At 42.7% G+C, this 19,134-nt stretch overlaps 2 protein-coding genes across 2 annotated transcripts; both read left to right on the forward strand.

Moving 5' to 3' along the window:
• Nucleotides 1-8,815: 8,815 nt before the first annotated feature.
• LOC104151086 (ovomucoid) lies at nt 8,816-13,989 on the forward strand. The gene is made up of 8 exons (XM_009685677.2): nt 8,816-8,885; nt 9,801-9,820; nt 10,662-10,798; nt 10,943-10,997; nt 11,283-11,419; nt 12,209-12,269; nt 13,309-13,418; nt 13,905-13,989. The coding sequence occupies exons 1-8, from the start codon at nt 8,831-8,833 to the stop codon at nt 13,948-13,950; spliced, it is 621 nt and encodes a 206-aa protein (XP_009683972.1). The 5' UTR covers nt 8,816-8,830; the 3' UTR covers nt 13,951-13,989.
• A 1,786-nt stretch (nt 13,990-15,775) lies between these two features.
• Nucleotides 15,776-17,956, forward strand: LOC138069178 (ovomucoid-like). Its single transcript, XM_068960086.1, has 4 exons — nt 15,776-15,869; nt 16,749-16,771; nt 17,222-17,337; nt 17,781-17,956. Exons 1-4 carry the CDS (start codon nt 15,815-15,817, stop codon nt 17,824-17,826), a joined length of 240 nt encoding a protein of 79 aa, XP_068816187.1. The 5' UTR covers nt 15,776-15,814; the 3' UTR covers nt 17,827-17,956.
• Nucleotides 17,957-19,134: the final 1,178 nt, after the last annotated feature.

Raw genomic sequence — 19,134 nt, forward strand, 5'->3', positions numbered from 1 at the left:
GAGGAGCACTGGATGGGCCTAGATACTGTGTCACTCTCTTGGGTAGTGCGTGGTAATGACATGGCTCACCTCACTGATTTCTGAAACTATTAAAAATATTCAAGAGAGAGATTAATGTAGGACTGTCACTCTTTCCAAAGGAATATTTTAATGGTCTTGCTATATAACTATATATTCCTCAAATAAATGAAATCCAGAAAAACTTATATGAACTCATGGTATCAGTTCCACAGGTATATTTGACTGGCTAGAAACAGAGGAAATTGTTTAGGGTCTGAAGATTAAAAAATTACCTTAGACCTCTATACTTAAAATAATATAATCCTGCTATCCACCAATTTCATCCCTCTCAATACGTTCACATTCAGGTATTGTCATTCGCTTTTTGTTATTGTCTGACACAACTTTATTTGATTGTTTGCCATACTCTGGGCTTCTATTGCGTGCTCACCACTGATCAACGAGTAGATATGAAAGAGGCAAAAAGAAATAACGAGAGGGGGCCGGTCTCCAGCTGGCACACATCCACTTAGCCTAGAAGGCTTCTCCTGATTTGCATCAGTTGAGGTGCAGCCCCATAAGTTTAAACACAGTGTGGCTTTGCAAACAAGGAGAGTTCATACAGTATGTTTCTTCCTGCATAATTTTTCATTCATAGAAGCAAAACCCTAGTTTCATTCAAGCCCACTGAGGAATGAAGACTATTTGGAAATTTATTGCTTTACCGCTTGTCTCTGTTCCCTTTACGGCTTAGCTGCAGCACATCGCGCAGGGGCACCGCTGAGAACAGCAGTCAGGGCCCCCTGGTCAAGCTCCCGACCAGATCTGTGGCACAGATGGTTTCACTTACGTCGCGAATGTGGGATCAGTGCCTGTAATGTGTCAATCCAACAGAAAGAACATGCTTTCCAAGTGACAGTCCCCCCTAGCCCCTGGCCTCTCCTCGTGCTTTCCAGTTCATCCTCTGTTTTCCTCTCCACTTGTTGTTTGTGCTCAGGGGGAAATTGTGAAGATTTAGCAGAGAAAAGAAAATAGCCAGAGTGGAAATCCAAATAATGCAGCATATTCAGATGTCATAGGTTTGTTGATTGATAGGATTATAATATCAGAGATGCTAAAACCACTTCGTTGTTGGTGGTTAACTCAGATGCACTCTCCTTCACTTGCATCATCTATGAGTTTATTTATATTCCCAGTATCTGTCCTTCTTCAGGAAAATGGATGTACTGAGCCTCTAATGGCAGACTCCCCCTCCTTCAGAGGATGTGGGACATGCTCTGAGAAGAAACATCAGGGGATACAGGAACAGCAGTTATTCCAGTGAATAGGAATGAAGGCAAACCAAGACACCGCCCGAGCTCCCGTTGCTGTCTGTGACAGCATCCCAAACGGTGTCGGCTGGATGCTGAGCAGGCAGCATAGGAATGAACATAAGTGGTGCATATACCTTCTGTTGGCATTTTATTCAGCAGTAATTTAACACTAGCTGCCTAATATTGCTGTTCACCACAGGCTGCATTCAAATATATGAGGAGAAAGATGGCAAAAAGATACAAAATATGAGACAAGTAGCAGAAATATTTCTTTGCTGCCAAAGTGTGAGCAAACAATCTTTTCTGACACCATCAGGAAAGCAAAGCGCATCCTGTTTTAGGACTAGAAAAGGAGACTTACAAAATCCCTGCAGATATCAGTGCATTCAGTTCTTTTGACGGTAGAAGTTATGCAAACGCGGCATGGTGCCAAGCCACAAGCCATATAATCAGAAGCAGCATAGCAGTCATCACACACAAACTAACATATTAAGTCAATAACTGCATTACTTTGCCAGTGCGATAGTTTATAGCTGGTAAAAGTCCTGCTACATACCTCACTATCATAACTGTGAAATAGTAAAATCCTGTAATTCTACATGTTCCTCTCTGTCAGCACTAATGGTGCTTCCCTACAAGCAGCTGCAAAGAATCAGCCCATGTTCCCACTAAAGTTCAACCCTGCTGAACAAATTAAGTTGTTCCCCTATCTTTTGATGTTAATACTGGAGGAAATAATATTTGGAGGTTGTGACTCTAACAGTTTTGCAGCTATGGGAACCCTCTCCATCCAGTTCTGCCTATTTCAGCCAAGTGATGGTTCAGGCTGTAGCACCATGATGCATCCTGTTTCTCACCCTGTTCTCCTTCTCTTTCCCAACAGGGATAGCAGTGGATTTTTATTTTTAGCCATTCTGGAGAATGTTAAATTGCTATTGTACCCCATCCCTCACAGAGAACTCTCCCTCCCTTTCTTTTTCACAAGATCTCCCTTAGAAAACAAACCTTCATTCATCCCACATCTCAAAGGTTCCTGGTTTTCTTTCCCTAAATGAGAGCAACCTCCTTTGTCTCTCTTGTTCAAACATTGTGTCGCATGTGAATTTTTGCTAGTGTGCTGAGTGATAAGGTCAGATCCGTGGGTGCATTTTTGTTTGACATTCTGCTCACTCCTATTCTGCATAGCCTTTTTTGTGGTTTCACCTGGAAAGAAAGCTTTTTCTGTGGGTGTGATACAGCCTCCTTTGGGTGGTTACAGAGCAGAGTGATGCCTCCAGGTTGCTGTGGCACCGATGGACTGGTCCCTCCAGAAGCTGCCACCTCTTTGTACTCCCGGTTACTTTCTCCCGTATAGAATTTGTGCATGGGGACAGGGGACACTCTTGAAATTTTATCTAACTTAAATGACACCTCAGGATAATTCCTCTCTCATTCATGTCATTATCTGCGTATAACCTTCTGCACTTCTAGCTCCCTCAGAAGAATACAGAACCTCAGCTCACCCTCTCCTGAGCTTGCATGAAGCAGAGCACAGAGACCCTGGCCCAAAGGGCTTGAGGTCCAGGTGGAAAGCTGGCAACTCTCAGTCCAAACTTACCTTTTGCAGAGCAGCACCTGAAAGTTGAGAGTCACAGACTAACGGGGGGATCTCACTAGCAGAGCTGGGGCTGATCTGAAAGCCTTGAGTATAAAGCCTTGGCTATTTCCCCAGTAGTTATTCCAGCCCTCCTGTCCCTCTGATCAAGAGTATATCTGCACCCTGCCAGCATGGGGGGGTATCAAAAAGGAATCTGCCACTCGTTTACAGCCAGTCCTCCCCAAAATGCACAAACTTGTATGTTATTTAGCAAGGGGAGGGGAAGGTAAACATAGAAGGGTAATTACTCGCTCGTTGAAAACACTTTGTGGTCCGTAGACATTTCTGTCAATCTTAAGAAATAGAACTGAGGGGGCACCGGCACTGAAGGCATGTTCCTGTGATAAATGAATGACTGCTGGCAGCTCCCTGTGGAGAGATGATCTGTTTCGTGGGAGACTGTAATCTGTCTCTGCAGCCGGCCCTGCCATAGCCTTCCTAATGTAGTCATATCTGGGTTACATATCCCTCTGTAAACAAGCGCTAGGATGCAGCCATCCGGGTATCAAGGGATTTTCCTCAAGGACTTAGTACTCCTCTTTGCTGCTTAGTAGGGGGGGTAACACAATTACTCAGCCCAGCTATACCGAATTACTTTTTCCTACCCTACTCATTAGTCCATTAAAATCTCTTTTTCTGCCCGTGGGACTTTCTTGGCAATGACACTCAGCTACTCTTTGGTGACTTGGGTAGCTGTTTGAAATCCGAGGGATGCAGCCACAATCCCTGTCCTGTGTGCTATTCTGATGATGTGCGCGCTGCTAGGTGACTGGTGGCTAGCAAATGCCTCATCCGCTGTCCTTTGGAGATGTGTTCAAATATTCCCTTGGTTTGCATAACTTCAAAGCAATTTGCTTTCATAGCAGAACATGCTTATTCATTCTGTTTTCACTGTGCATTGGTCTATAAATAATGCCTTCTTGCAGATAAGAATCTGTTGAATTTTTTTTACTCTTGGAAGAATTTCTCCTGACCCAAACTTCTGAAGGAGACATTGTCAGCTTTAGCAGTGAAGCTGCCAAAGTCACTTTCTTCTGCCACACATCCATAAATGATGTTTAATCCAGGTTTACAGCCACCTTTTCATTGTTACTATTTGGGTTGAGGCAAAGATGAAATGAGCAGTCAGGAACACACAGCTGAGATCACTGAAGTGTCAGGAAAACTGATTAAACCAATGATTTCCACTTCCTCTGACCAGCTGCCCGATAACATCTCCTGCTAGACTTCCAAGCCACCTGCCCTGCAGTATGTTTACTCCAAAGAGTAAAACCCTGGGCTGTTGTCCAACCAAACGTGCTGCTATTTAGTGCTGCCTTTTTCTGCTGTTCATTGTAGTGTTTTCCTGAATCTTATGTGAGCAACTCTTACTGTGTGGCATAGAGCCCTGACCTGATGGCCTCACCACCCAGAAACCTGACCGAAGCCAGAGCATCATGTGAGCTAGTGAGGTGAGGAGTGGTGGTATGTTCTCTGAGAGAGAGCTGATACTGTCTTCTCCAGCCCAAGCAACTGTTCTGGTAGGCTGGCAGCCATACTGCTTCAATGTGTGCAGAAGAGCTGTGCCTGGTGTGCAATCATCAGTTGAGACAACCACTTCTCACCTGGTCATTTACTATAGGTTCAAAGGCTGTTGCACCTCTGTGTAAGCACGGTGGTGGCAGGAGGCCTGGGCCTTTCCTGAAAGAGAGAGATCTGTAATTATTGAAATAATAGTAGTCTGAAGTTTAATTTTTTTTTTTTTTAATAGTGATTGAAATCTACTCTTTCTGCTGTGCATAGTCTTCCTGGCCATCCTCTGAAAACGTGTTGGGAACTCAATGTCATTTACCTGTTGCCCTTATCGAGGATATAGGAAAACTCTGAGATGGTTCTCCTGGGTTATAGAGATACAGTATATTCTTCCATTAATAAAAACCATTTGTAGGAGAGAACGTTATATAACTATTGTATTTATAGAATAGTTTAGGTTGGAAGGGCTCTCTGGAGGTCTCTAGTTCAGTACTTGCTCAGAGCAGATCCAACCTCAAAGTCATATCAGGATGCTCATGGTGTTCCTGGTCCGGTCAAGTTTTGAGTATCTCCAAGGAGGGAGACTCCACAGCCTCTCTGGTCCCTGCACCACTGTGGGACCAACTTTGTGGTAAATAATATTTTTCTTCTACTCAGTTAGAATTTCATCCCTTTGCTGTGTAACTCTGAGAAGAGTCTGGCTTGGCCTTCTGTGTAACCCTCATTAGGGAGTTACAATTAGAGCCTTCATAACCTTCTCTTCTCCAGGCTGACTGACCTCAGCTCCTTCAACCTCCCCTCATACACCCTGTGCTCCAGTTCCTGACCTGCTGGTGGCCTCTGCTGGACTCCTTCCAGCATGTCAACATCTGCCCTTGTTTTGGGGGCCAGTACATTAAACTCATCACATAAGTAATGTGAAACCATATTAGCCTTCATCCACAGGGTACAAAGCTCTGCCCATGTTCTTGTTAGTTCAGGAAAACATTCACTGGCATTACCTGAATCAAACTCTATTTATGAGTTCATAAACACAAAACATATCAGTAGGAAAACGTATCCTTAACTGTATCGGTGATTTTGTTTGTTTTTTTTTTTTTTTAGATTAGTTCAAATGCTGCCTTCATGCCTATCAATTTTTCCAGGTGTGTGGCTCAGTGTAAATAGTTTTTGGTCACACTGTGGCCGAGTGAAGAGCAAAGATGGAAACTGCAGTTTGAATTATACTTAACAGGCCTTCTGGAGTGAGTATAGGCAATTTCATGAAACAACTGCAACTAATTATTGTTATTTCCCGCTTTGATAGCAATTATTTGTTAACTAAATAAAGTGACAAAGCCCAGGAATGTTTGGAAAAGCGTATTAAATCATTAATGTCATTTATTTATCAGTGAATTACAGTAAGAAGTCATATTATTTGCTAAGAAAGTGTCCTAACTTCAGTTTTGATTCTTGCAGAGAATATGGCATCAATACTGGCAAAAACTGTAATGGAAAATGCAAAACAAGAAATTCCTTGGGTAAGTAAGAGAGGAAGTCATGCCAATGGCCAAATCCTGCCCTGGTGTCAGCCCAGAGACCCTCTAGAGTTCAGGACCTTATATAAAATGTGGCACTGCCTTTTCTTGCTTACAGGTCTTTGCCTTTGTGCTGGCCTCTGCACACATGGGGATTTTCCTCTAGCCAAGTGGTCATTAGCCATATGCAGCAACTGACTTCAAAGATTAGAAGGGGGAGAGGCCATAATGCAGAGGATTATAGCATAAGATCGGCAGCAGGATTGCTCTTTCTAGCTGTCCTTCTAGGAGTAGCTAAGAACTGAGCAACTTGTCTCTCTATGACAAAGTCTTGACTAGCTGGGGGATTTCCACCCTGTGGAAGGATACCAGATGTGGAAGCTGAAGATATTGGCTGGGTGGAGGAAGGAGGCTACAAAGTGACTCCACTCCATACGCTGAAGCCTGGTGATTGCTGGGGGTTGTTTTTGTGGCTTGCCTGAAGCTTCTCAAGGGAGGCTGACTTTCCTCAGTCAGCACTTAACCATCATATAGACTTCAGTCTCCCTAGCAACCCTGTGAGGTGAGCAGCAAAAGTGATCTCCCAAACAAGAGAAGGGCACTGTGGTGGTGCAAGGAAATCTATGGGTTGCTCAGGGCCAGAAAGTGCCAGGTCTAGTACTGAATCAGGCAATTGCAGTGGTAAAAGCTCTGTCCTGAGCACTTCCTGTACCCCTCAGCAAGGCCTGACTGTGGGGATGAGGTATGCGCATGTGGGTGTACCGCCTTAGATCTAGGTGGGTGGTGAAGGCTCAGTGATCTGCTTAGGAGGCAACCCTGTGGTGTCTTCTCACATGTGCACTTTTCCCCAGTATTTATGGACAACCATGTGCCCATCTTTGATAGGAAGGTGCCTTCCACTTATCAGTAGTGGGTGCATCCTGCCTAGAGGACAGCACTGTCCAGGGTGGAGAGCAGCCTGGAGCAGCAGAGTAGACACCAGGCAGAAGAACCTGCTGCAGGCTGAAAATTATCAGGTCCAGGCCTAGAAAGCTAATTAGGATGACTTGCAGAGATCTCACTGGATTGCTACAGAAGGCAGTGACAATATTCCTACTTGAGGCACAAAGAAGTATCTACCTCTGCTGTGCTAGGTGATTGACAGCTTGTACTTATGAACCAATGAAGGCAACAAGCATGGCACATGGCAGGAGCTTCACTGAGCTCCTATCAACGCTAAGGGAAAAAGTCACTGGTTTCCACAGTCAGAACAGGCAAATACCCACAATGTACGTAAGGGCAATATGCATTGAAGATGTGCTAATTCTGTTGAAAATATTCATACATGCTTCCAGTAATTTCTTTGAATAAAACCCAGCAGAGTACCTATTCTAATGCTTCTTCCTGTGAGGAAACAAATCTTTTTATGTAGAAACGTAACCTATATCTCTATACAGCCATGCTATGACTTTCATAACGTGCCAGTGTCCAAGATGTATGATTCTACACACTACAGTGCAACTTATATGTTTAGGGATCAGAGTATACCCTTTAGACCACGACAAAGTATCAGGCACCAACACAATTGCTTAGGCTAAATTTCAATTTTTTCGGTCGTGTTTCAGTTGAATAATGGATGGTGCGTCTTTTGTTCAAGGAAACGCCTGCAAAGCATCTCTTGCTCTGTAGCTCCCACAATGCCAAACTCTATGCTAAGCATAATGCTTAGAGTTCATGAACTTAAACAGGTAGGCTTGCCATTTCAGACCTGTCAGAGAAATCATGGTGAGATATTTAGGTTAAAGGCAGAACCCACTGCTGCAAAGTTAAATTCACTAAAATAGTGAAGGCCAAGGCCTCCTCCTAGGGAGGAGAAACTTGGAGAGAGACAGTACTGAGGCTGGAGGTGAGAGACAGACTGGGAAATTGGAACAGGCTCTGTTTTAAGTATCATTCTCTAGAATATCTGTATAGGAAAAGGATCTACTGTACTTCCAAATCTAGCTGTGCCCATGTTGCTAAAGCTTCACTGTTGTTTGTTCTTGAGATGTCTTGGCAGAACATCTTGAATCAATTCATTTAACTGTGACTTGGTCTGTAAATAAGTACTCTCTGCTGATAAGGTTCAAGTGACATTTTTAGTGGAGTTTGACAGACTCTAACCTGCTTTCAAGTCTTCTGCTGAGCTTTTCTATACCTCTGCAGTGAAGCTGCCAAAAAACCCTTTCTTTTATCAAACCAGCACTGAATACCAATAGCTGCTCAGGCCAGATACAGCCTAGCAGAGTCACCTGGCAATGTTTAACTAGTTCCGCTGATGGCAAAGCCACACCTGACCCATGTTCATGCCTTGCCTAGTGGTGGATATCTGCGAATGCAGAAAATAGCCAGGAAGCAGAATGGAAATCAGAGCTTCTCAGGCTAATTTGCAAACAGGGTAGTACCTCATACCTGTACTGCTCCTGGGAGGAGGGCATCCTACTGGGAGATTTTATGCTGCAGAGAAGAATGACAAATCTGTCGTTTAATCCCCTCAATATTTTGCACTACGTACATTTCCACCAGAATACTAACACATTTTCTTTGTCAAAAAGTTGTTTGCCCACAGAACAAGTGATACTTGTCTCAAGCTATTAACCAAATGTCCAGCCAAAATCAATTGCCTAGTAGAGGCAGACCATTACCTGAAAGTCAAGATCTCAATAAATATTACCAGCTGCATTGTACCAGTGACAGATTCGGCTGGTTGTTTTATGTTACAGTTGAACAGTTTAGACACCTGCATTTGTATATATTCGCTGTCTGCCTTGTGGAGGCCATCTCATGAGCAGAGCACTAGCAGGTAGCCTGCAGACTCAAGAAATACTTCCACCATGACCATGGCAATTGTTTTTGTGCTACTCTCTTTCACGCTTTGCTGCTTCCCAGGTGAGTAACTCTCAAAGCCCTGTAGAGGCTTTGTATCTGAGAGACAACCTGGCTATCTTTTTTTAAAAAAAAAAAAAAAAAACAGGATAGCCGGTCTGTCTCGGTTATGTTGGTGTTGCACAGAATATAGGATCAGATTTCTGGACAGTCTTAAGCAGATTACTGTTGTAACTTGTTGTCTGTCAAAAATACAAATAACCACAAGTAGAGTTCTGTGCTTGTAATTAATGTTGTGTACAGTTAAGGTAAATGGGTAAGTACTTGAAACAAGGCCATAATGAGGTGATCAGACCTCCAATAACTACTCATGGAATATATAGTAATGGCACAAGCAAGTTCTGTGCATAAGCCTGACAACTTACCTGCAATGCTCTCACTGCAAGTGGAGCAACAAGGCATGAAAACAAGCCAGAGTTTGTTTTCTCTGCATTTTCAGATCTGAAGAAAGACTTTTTTTTTTTTTTTAATACATTCAGCTCTTTTGAAATGCATATTCTTGACAACAGGTGCTGTATATGTTTGTTTATCCTGTTGGTGACTATTTGCATTTATCTATATTGACTTGGATACCTTTTCAGATAAGCAATAGCTATTCTTTAGGATCAAAAATAATGTATAAAAGATAAGGAAGGGAAAGCTATTCTATTGAATTAATAAGTCTATCTCAAAATAAAAAAGAAGAAAGCTATTTAAAAGCATATTTCTTCACAATCAGCAGTAAGAAACACTATTATATTTGTCAACTTAGAAAAAAAATTCCTCCTGATTTATTAATTCAGGAAACCATTCGGTAAAAGCCATAAAATTTGATACAGCATGTAGGAATGCTACATCCAGATTCCCAAGTGTAACTGAGGTCTTAGTGATCATACTGGCTTTGTTTCGTATTTTCTGCCTCCTTTTTCTCTTTTCCAGATGCTGCCTTTGGGGTTGAGGTGAGCAGAAGATTTTTCTTTCACTTTTTTCAGATATCTGGCCCGATATAGCCAGTTAGTAAATGCACAATAATCAAAAGAATGAAAAATCTAAAGCCTGCAGATGCTTAACTATTTTTCTCCAAACATGAGATTGGTGTCATTTTAATCAGATGATTTTAAAAAAAGAATATTGTCTTTCTGTTAATGCTATAGTATAAAATAGTATATTATACTATTAGCTCTACATGTATGCTGTATGTTAATAATGTAGTAGTAGTAATAGCATAAACTTATTGGGTGAATTCATTTCTGACTAGCTCTAACCTGATCTTAGCTCTAAGCTGGCCATATATGACCAGCACTAAACTGATCGCCATAGTCTGTAGCATCAGAAACCTGATGAAAAAATAAAACTGAATAAAGCACTCCAGCTTCCACACATCACATGTGGATACTCATGAGAGTTGTTCTTCTGATAAAACCACCCATGCTTTGAAAATGAATGAGTAATAGTGGAACCTCACTGGAAATGCCACATGAAGGTAAGAACGAGGGACCAGAGCTCAGTCTTTATAAAAATGACATCTACTGAGTATAAGAGACTGCCACTGATTTACGCCAGATGGTGGCTGCGTGGGTGCAACCCTGTCATCCCCCTCACCCACTGCGTTGGGATGTAGGGTATCTCTGCAGGAAGGATCCACCCGTTACTAGAGTAACACGCTTGCACAAGTTTCTTCTTGCAACAACAGAGTGAAAAACCCAGTGCAGGAAGGTTTTATCTGGTCCTTCTCTCATATAAAATGAGAGATGTAAATGTAAAATATTTTCACTGCCCAGTTGTACATTCCTTTGACAGGTTGACTGCAGTAAATATCCGAACACTACAAATGAGGAAGGCAAAGAGGTGGTACTCTGCCCCAAAATCCTCAGCCCCATCTGTGGTTCCGATGGAGTCACTTACAGTAATGAATGCTTGCTGTGTGCCTACAACATGTACGTACTGGATAGGGGAACTCTCCTTGTGAGCAGACAAACTCAAATGAGTCTGATTTCCATTATATGAGAGACATTCTCAGCGCTTAGGATGCAGTAAGAACTCTTTTCTGAACTTCCTAATGCTTGTCTTTCCCTATCCAGTGAATATGGAACCAATGTCAGCAAAGACTACGATGGAGAATGCAAAGTTGCTCCTGTAAGTGAAATGAAGGGAAAGGCAAGGGGTCAGCTCAAACTTCTGAGTGGTCAAAGCTGCTTATCGACTTTCCCAAGAGACGATTCAAACACTAGATGAGAGGATGTATGAGATGCCAGGATCTTGTATTGGCCTTCTTATGGCAAAATTTCATCCTAGTGACACAAAGGCATTTTTTTTCTACTGTGGTGGACCCTCAAAAGACCAAAGGCACAAACCCGCCAGATATATTTGCTCCCTATAAATAAGCCTTCACCAGTGTTTTGTTGTATGTTCCTCCCACAGCTCGACTGCAGTAAATATTCCAACACTACAAATGAGGAAGGCAAAGAGGTGCCGCTCTGCACCGATAGCCTCAGCCCTGTCTGCGGTACTGATGGAATCACTTACGGCAATGAATGCCTGCTGTGCGCTCACAATGTGTAAGTACTGTGTATGCAGAGCTCTCCTTATGAGTAGGCAACAAGTGCTTTGGATTCCTGGCAGCTGCACTTTTAAATAGCAGAATTTTCTACTGAGGCCTTTTCTGTAAGGCTGGTGGACTTTGACCTTCCTCCTTGCCTGATAAGTAGACCCTGTTTTCCTTTGTGCTTAGAAGGAAAACCGTGCCTTTCATCTCAAAAGAGAAATAGAAGGCTGAGTGGGAATTTAATGCAGGAGAGAATGCTTCTCTTAACTAAGTTAAAAGGGTCTGTGTGGCCGATGTTGCCTTGCAGAGAACAGCAGCTAACTTAAGGTGCATCTACATTGTCAAATGACCTAGCTCCTATTTCCCCCAACACCTTGTCCCCTCTCTTGTCCTTCTCATCATGCGTTATAAAACGGAGCTCTGGCAGGCTGTGGCACCACCTCACGTTATATCTGGCACTTTGAACAAAAATGCCTCCAAGCATTTGCCTTCAAGTGCATGTCTTCAACGCCATTGGGTACCAGCTGCGTGCCAGGAAGACCCAGGAAGGTGAACAAAGATCCCCTCTCATGGAGAGGGCTAGCCCTGAGCTGTTTAGATGTGAGTCACAGTGGCCCATCTTGCTGGGGAGACAGGGGCTGATGCCTGAGCTGGTGTCTAGAGCAGAGCAGACACAGCCTAAGGCTGCATGTATCTTGTATCCCGTATGCTACACCTGAGGCCAGTTAGTATCGCTGGGACATGGAGTTTAACAGAGCAGGTTGCTCAAAGAGTTCCCTAACACTTGCTTCTCCTTTTCCAGAGAGCAAGGTACCAGCGTTGGCAAGAAGTACGACGGTGAATGCAGAAGAGAATTTGCTACAGTAAGTGTGAATTATGTAATGAAGGACCAGGTGTTAGCCCTGCTGATGTCAGTGGAAAGAGCGCCAGTGTCTGTAGCAGCCTGCAGACTAGTAGCAGACTATGGGAGTATAGCTTCAACACAGGGAAAGATTTTTGCTTTCTCCACACATAATACACATTATCCACACTATTCACATCAGAAAAAGAAGAGAGTGATTGCACAGGAAGGTGTCAGTAAAAAATCAGGAGCAAAAAAAGCCATCAGGGCAGAACTAAGAATAAGTGCAGAGAACGGCTTTTGAAGTCAGGCTGATGGTCCACCAAGCCCATGGTGGCTACGTGCAGAGCCCAACCTTCAGCAGTGGTCGAAAGGACTGTACAGGAGAGAGTAGGAACAGAGTGAATGTGTACAGCTCTTACTAAATGGTCTTCCAGCCTCCAGGTCTTCTCGGCTGATGGACTTCTTAAACTAGATGTGCTTTCTATGTACTCAGTGAACCTCGATGGCTTTGTCTTCCATGAAAATGTCTAGCCCCTTCCTGGACCCATATAAATTTTTTGCACTACAATATCCCTCAGTAAGTGTAGTGCCCATTGCACAAAGAAATAAAATCCCACTCTCATAGCATCTAGACAGACGCTAATCTTCCCATTGTAAGACTATGGGAGAGACACTGGACCCTTACATATTTATCAATGCTTCCACCTCTCTAGACACTAGGGTTTTTCCAGTTAATTTCCTGAACAGGCTGGGAGCGTGATGCAATCTGATCACAAGCACGGCACATTCACTGAGTGAACTGCTGCTGCTTAGAAATGCTGTGGTCAGATTATGGTATAGATCTCTTTAAACAGGAAATTATGTTCTATTTTTATTTTATTAAATTTTTCTGGCGTAGGAGAAACTGACACCTCAGCTTACGTCAGACTGTGCGAGGAAGTTAATTATTCTGTTTAGGAAACAGATTGTTATCTTTATCATTGAAGCTGTAGCCAGGGGTTCGAGCCCATCTGCTACCGACTCCTTCGTATCTTTCACATCAGACTTCTTTTTTGCAGGTTGACTGCAGTGACTACCCAAAGCCTGTCTGCCCGCTTGACTATATGCCTCTGTGTGGCTCTGACAGCAAAACGTACAGCAATAAGTGCAACTTCTGCAATGCAGTTGTGTATGTACAAACATGGATTGCATTTGTGTTATTTGCTACCTCCTACAGGCGCAAGTTTGCACAGCTACTGTTTTCCTGCTTACTGACCAGTGTCGACTAGGGATTTGAGGCAGAAGAGAATACCAGGCACCATGCCAACCATTCAGTTTTTTCATCTGAGCACACAAAGAGCTATGCCTGGTTTGTTAGTGTGAATGGTCTGAAGACCATTAGCCTTAATGGAGTTTTCTCACTTATTGCAAAGAAAATTAAATTTAAAGTTTCGTTATAGTTTCCCAAAATATTTTCAGTCTTAAGAACGAGTTAAATCATTGCACTCATTTCTTAATAATGAAATGAAATGGCTAATGAGATTCTCTGAGTCTGAGATCCTCCGGCTCTGGGGCAGGATCCTATCTAATGCCTTCTATAGGAGCCAAGCAAAAGGATAGATTACAGTAGGCAGTAGTCTGTGTCTAATCCATTTTTTCCTCCCCTCACTTTCAGGGAGAGCAGTGGCACTCTCACTTTAAGGCATTTTGGAAAATGCTGAATATCAGTGCTGAGAGAATTTCCACGAGATCCCCGCTGGTGACCCCAACTGAAGATCTCGCCTCAGTTCATCTTGCTCTCTGGGGGACTCAGCTCACCCTTGATTTTCTTTCTCAATAAACTCAAATCAGCAACATTTTTTGTCTTGGTTAGTGCTCTGTCTCATGCAATGTTTTCTTCTGATTTGTTGATGCCTGGCTGTGAATAGGTTATGTGCTCATAGCTCCGGTATACAACAAGAACAACATCTTGCTCCCCTCCCTGTCATAAAAGGCGAAAATTAAAAACAGATGCTTAAACGATACTTGGCCTACATTAGTAATCAAGCACTTTCAGATATTTGACATTACAAGGGGATGACAGACTGCTCTGAACTGATGATGCTAGCTGAGGTATAGCTAAAGTATTTCTGGTGCTGTTTCCCTGTGTAGGCGTCATCAGCAAAAGCGGTTGAGGCGGTGCTGTTGCCTGAACCAAGAGCTGATCCCTGGCCTCCTGAGTACAGTTCTCACCAAGAGTGTAGCATTCTGCAAGGCAGTCTGCCAACAAGGCCCATACTTTTCAGGCATGTGAGTATGCCCTGCCTGTTTGTCTGGGTCTTCCAAGTGACTTGTTTCTAGGCTTTTCTCATCTTGGAATTGTCCATTAATAACACTCAAGTATTTTCAGATAAGTGCCCTCCTAGGGATGCTTCCTGTCTCCTTGTCTTCTCTTTTAATCCTTAATAACAGTATCACTTGCCAGCCAAGGAACTATTTGAGCGCTATTTCACAATCCAAAGGCAAAATGTCCTTCTGTTTTTGAGTCTTTCATTAGCTCCTTGTCCATTAAATTTATTTTCCTTTTGTCCTTTGCTGGTGTATTGAATTGGTGGAGTCTTTTGATCCACATAAGAGAAACATAAATAAATTAGACATATCCCTTCTAAAAAGTAATGTCTTCCATATGTATTCCTTTTGGGAGCTAAAGAGAGAGGGGAGTTTGCTTTTTCTTCATGGAATGAAATAATCCAAGAAAAGGATGCCTCAGAGTAGCTTATGTTGAGACTGGTAGATGGATGAAGCAGTGATTTCCAAGTTGAATTCAACTTTTCTGGGATCTAAGCTATCGAGTCATGTCACTGTGAGATCATCAAACTATCAGGCTACTAATGCAATCTAATCCATAATGCTAATGCTCTTTAGGGAAAATCAACAGTTTGTAAATTCTCTGCAAATGCCCATAAAAGCTGTTCCATCTCTAGCCCAGTCCAAGGACTCTCTTCAGCATTTGAGACACCCTGTTGCTTGCTTTGCCAGTCTGCTGTTTTTCTGATTTTGCTAAAATTTAATGATGCCTTATTGGAATGAAGCATGGGACTAAAAGTAAAGAAGTTCCACTCTGGAAGCCATTCATTTCAGATCTGCAACATCTTGCTCATGAAAAAGCACTGACTGTAAATAAACACTGACACATGCACATAGAGAAAATTTGGCAGTATACATTGTTCAGATTCGTAAAGTTGGCCTTTTGCGTGCGGGACTTTTTTGTGGTTCTTCAGAAGCTATCGATCACATATTTCACTTGAAATAATGACACATAGGGTGTATTTAACATAAACTTCTTGTGATTCTTGTTGATGAAGACGCATTCTTCCTGGCTTGGAACATGGCTTACCTCAGTAAATACCATCAAGATTACCGCCCTGACAACAGATCTGGAACGTTATATCAGAATAAGGGTGGATAAACCAAATACAAATACACAGACAGACATGCACGCACGCATGCGCGTGCTCATATATATGCATGATCACCATCTGAGGAGAGTATTAGGACCACATTTATTGAGCTAAACCAGGGCTGTGTGCAGACACTTCAGCCGCCATGAAGACAGCAGGTGTGTTGATGCTGTTTGCTCTAGCCCTTTGCTGCCTCCCAGGTGAGTAACTTCGCTGCCTAGCGCCTATTGCTCTGTGTTTGAGTAACTTCTGGCTGTCTTAAAACTACAAAAACATCGTCAGACTGGGAAGAGTTTCATTCTACAAGGACTTATTTACTCCTAGAAGGATGGTGTTGAAAAGACTTGACATCAGAGACTATCACTTATGGGGTAATATTTTAGCAACAAAACTGAGTGGGTAAGAACAACTGTGGGAACAGCGCTATGCTCAACGCTAGTTTATGCATAATGAAAGAAGTGACATGTATGTGGTACAACCAGGGGACTCAGACATCCAGTATTTAAGCTCTGAAATGTTGCAGAAACACAAATTAGTTTACTGAAAGGAACTGAACTTTTCTTGCAGTCATCACAAACTGAGAGATGTGATTTGAGAGCCTAAACAGTTGTAGAAGCTTTATAAACATTACTTCTCACAGAATACTTCCGTTATTTAAGTACTTCTGTGGAAATGCATATAAGAAGCTGCCCCAGGATATTGAACAGCTGTACGGCCCTGTTCTTCTCACTAACCTGTTTATCTCTGAGAACATGTCCTGCTTCATCCTCTGAGCCATAGAAAATATATTTCTCTTCTTTTCCTTCATTTTATGGACCCTTTTGCATCTTGGCTGTAATTCTCATGATGTGCACTGTGCAGAGTCAGTGCTGTAACATGCAATATGACACAAAATTTTGTGTAGCGTTATTTTTGTCTAAGAAGGTATTTGCTAACAGTGAATTGAAAGTTGTAAATTCAGGACATACATTTGCAGATTTTAACTACACCAGTACCCAGGACCTGTATTTGTGTCAGTTTCTACAGTTTTTCTTTCTACTGTTTTTCTACTTTTCAATTTTTTTTTCTTTATTTTTCAGATACCATTGCCCTGAAGATGAAGGTAAGAGATAGTTCTTTCTGGTTATTCTCCATTACTTCAGTCCTGAAAGCAATTTCAATAGAAATGTTTGTTAATCGCATTGTGATTGAGCATTTGAAGATTCTGAGTCCTCCAGCTGTTTGAGCAATATTTGCCACACATATTATGGGGTGAAATTTTCATTTCCATCTGATAGTTTCAACAAGCAGTGCAGGATTCAGTGAGTGCCCACGTTATTGTCGCAGTTACTGCAGCAGCATTTATGACATTTACGCATGCTCTACATTGCTAGAGGCTGGAAGGGCGCTCCAGCAACACACCACTGTACTCCTGCCCTGTGCCTAGGCTCTTCCTAGGCATATGCTACTGGCCAGTAGCAGAGGAAGCCCAGGTGGATCTCCGGTCTCTCCTAACATCACCCATCAGTAGTTGAGAGATCTTTTGTGAACATGATATTGCATCTATCTACAGGGCTACTGCAGTGACTATGTCATACCCAGCTCTTTCTGCACTCTGGAATACATCCCACACTGCGGGTCTGACGGCGTAACATATGGCAATAAATGTTTATTCTGCAATGCGTTTCTGTATGTATGAAAATAAATCTTTTCACTAACTAAACAGCTAAGCTTAAACCAACTAATCCATCTGCCCTTCGCTGTGAGAAGTGAAGTTCTTTTATTTTGTGTTTACCTGTTTACTTACCAGTAAGGGCTGATGATTTTTATGGGGAGATTTCACCAGGGATTCCTTTCTTTCGGGTAGAAAGAGGTAAGAGTAGTAAAGTAATTTGCTGAAGAGCTTTCTTCCAGCATACAAAGTCTACTTCCTACAGCCTATTTGTTCTTCCTTCAAATTAAGTCTTCATCTTGTCTTTGAATGTTAGCAATAAAAGCAAATGGCTGTAATAGCTTTCAGAAGTTTTCTGTTTTGGTAATGTTCCTCTATGATATGCCCTTCACTGGAGGGACAGACCAACATTAAAAGCCCAGATGTTCTATCTCTGAGGTACCTATTTCCTCCTCCTCAGAAGAAGTCGTCGTACTCTTGCCTTGCTACATCTTCGAGAGTGTTAACTCTTCGAAGGGCTTCAGCTCAGAAAGAGGAACCCTCCCTTGCAAAGTTTTCTGTGGCAGATGCTGCCCGAAGACCTTGTCCTGCACCTTGAAAGCTCCTGATGAATCCTGAAATCTCTGCTAAATAAAAAACCAGCATTCATACCTTATGTTAATAGTATGCCTCATGCTGTTTTTTTCCTAAGCTATTGTGCGATTATATCACAGCAACAATCCCAGGGTGCAGGTATTAACAGTGAATTAAGGAAGAGAAAATACATTGTTCTGACTTACAAAGAAACCAACTCCGTCTACAAAGGCAGCAGGGCACTATGGAGGGCATCTTATTTCATCCAGGTTTCTGAAATTAAACCAGCAATAGACATGTAACCTGGTGCAATGCTCTTATTGATTTGTTTCACTATGAGTATCCCGGACAGATATTGTCCGCTTAACCAAGGAGGAATTGTCCGCCTCACTAATTGCTACTGTTAAATACTGGCTGCCTCACCCCTTTATTACTGTTAGTATATTATGCATATTCTGGCAGCCTGTAGAGGCCCCGAGCAAAGCTGAACATACACATAATTAGAGACAAACCCAGTCCAAAGATTTTTACAGCTGGGAGTGTTTTGAGGCTGCTCTGCAGAAAGCAACTGAGGCACAGACTGGCTCTCAGGCACTGGGAGCTGCTCCCCCCCATTTCAGTTTCCAGGCTTAGCCACGCTTTCTCATGAGGACAAGAGAAGTGTGTCAGCTCGGTTCACAGCTGAATCTTTTCTCCTTGGGAGCTGGGTAGGGAGCACACCTTTCAGTGGAGAAAGCCCTTTTGCAATCTGCTCTGCCGCCCAAAGCAAGGGGACAGCATGTTTTCTCTAGGCAGGCGGCTACCTGGCTGCCCGCCTGCATGCTTGCAACGTGCATCAGTGCAGGGTACTGCAGAAACCAGTGGGCAGAGTCGGACCTAACAGACGAGCTGTTTGGAAGAGTGCTAGCAATAGTTACCACAGCCCTTTCCTGAACCTCGCCCACCACTTTGCTGCTTCTTGTAGGTAATTACATCGACTGTCGCTTGTAAAGGATCCTCCGAGATTCTTCAGCCTCTGGAAATCTTGTCTGATGAAAGGAAGGGCTCAGAGTCCTAGTGTTAATTTATTATTCATTAACCGTTAGTGAACTGCCGGCAGTGTGGCATATTGTGCATGCAGCAGTCTCACAGTCAAATAGTTAATGATTTTAAGTGACAATATGTCACTTTCCAGAGACTGAAGAGAGTAGCTCTCTAAAGAGAGACAGTTTATTTCCAGAAGACATGACTATGTGTAAGCA

Source organism: Struthio camelus, chromosome 13 (genome assembly GCF_040807025.1).
Source record: "Struthio camelus isolate bStrCam1 chromosome 13, bStrCam1.hap1, whole genome shotgun sequence".
NCBI classification, from domain to species: domain Eukaryota; kingdom Metazoa; phylum Chordata; class Aves; order Struthioniformes; family Struthionidae; genus Struthio; species Struthio camelus.

Coding starts and splice junctions, on each gene's coding strand:
- LOC104151086 (XM_009685677.2), top strand. CDS start 8,831: ATGACCATGGCAATTGTTTTTGTGCTACTCTCTTTCACGCTTTGCTGC. Junction 10,998..11,282: donor GAGAATGCAAAGTTGCTCCT/GTAAGTGAAATG, acceptor TTCCTCCCACAG/CTCGACTGCAGTAAATATTC. Junction 12,270..13,308: donor GCAGAAGAGAATTTGCTACA/GTAAGTGTGAAT, acceptor TCTTTTTTGCAG/GTTGACTGCAGTGACTACCC.
- LOC138069178 (XM_068960086.1), top strand. CDS start 15,815: ATGAAGACAGCAGGTGTGTTGATGCTGTTTGCTCTAGCCCTTTGCTGC. Junction 15,870..16,748: donor AGCCCTTTGCTGCCTCCCAG/GTGAGTAACTTC, acceptor TTTATTTTTCAG/ATACCATTGCCCTGAAGATG. Junction 16,772..17,221: donor CCATTGCCCTGAAGATGAAG/GTAAGAGATAGT, acceptor ATCTATCTACAG/GGCTACTGCAGTGACTATGT.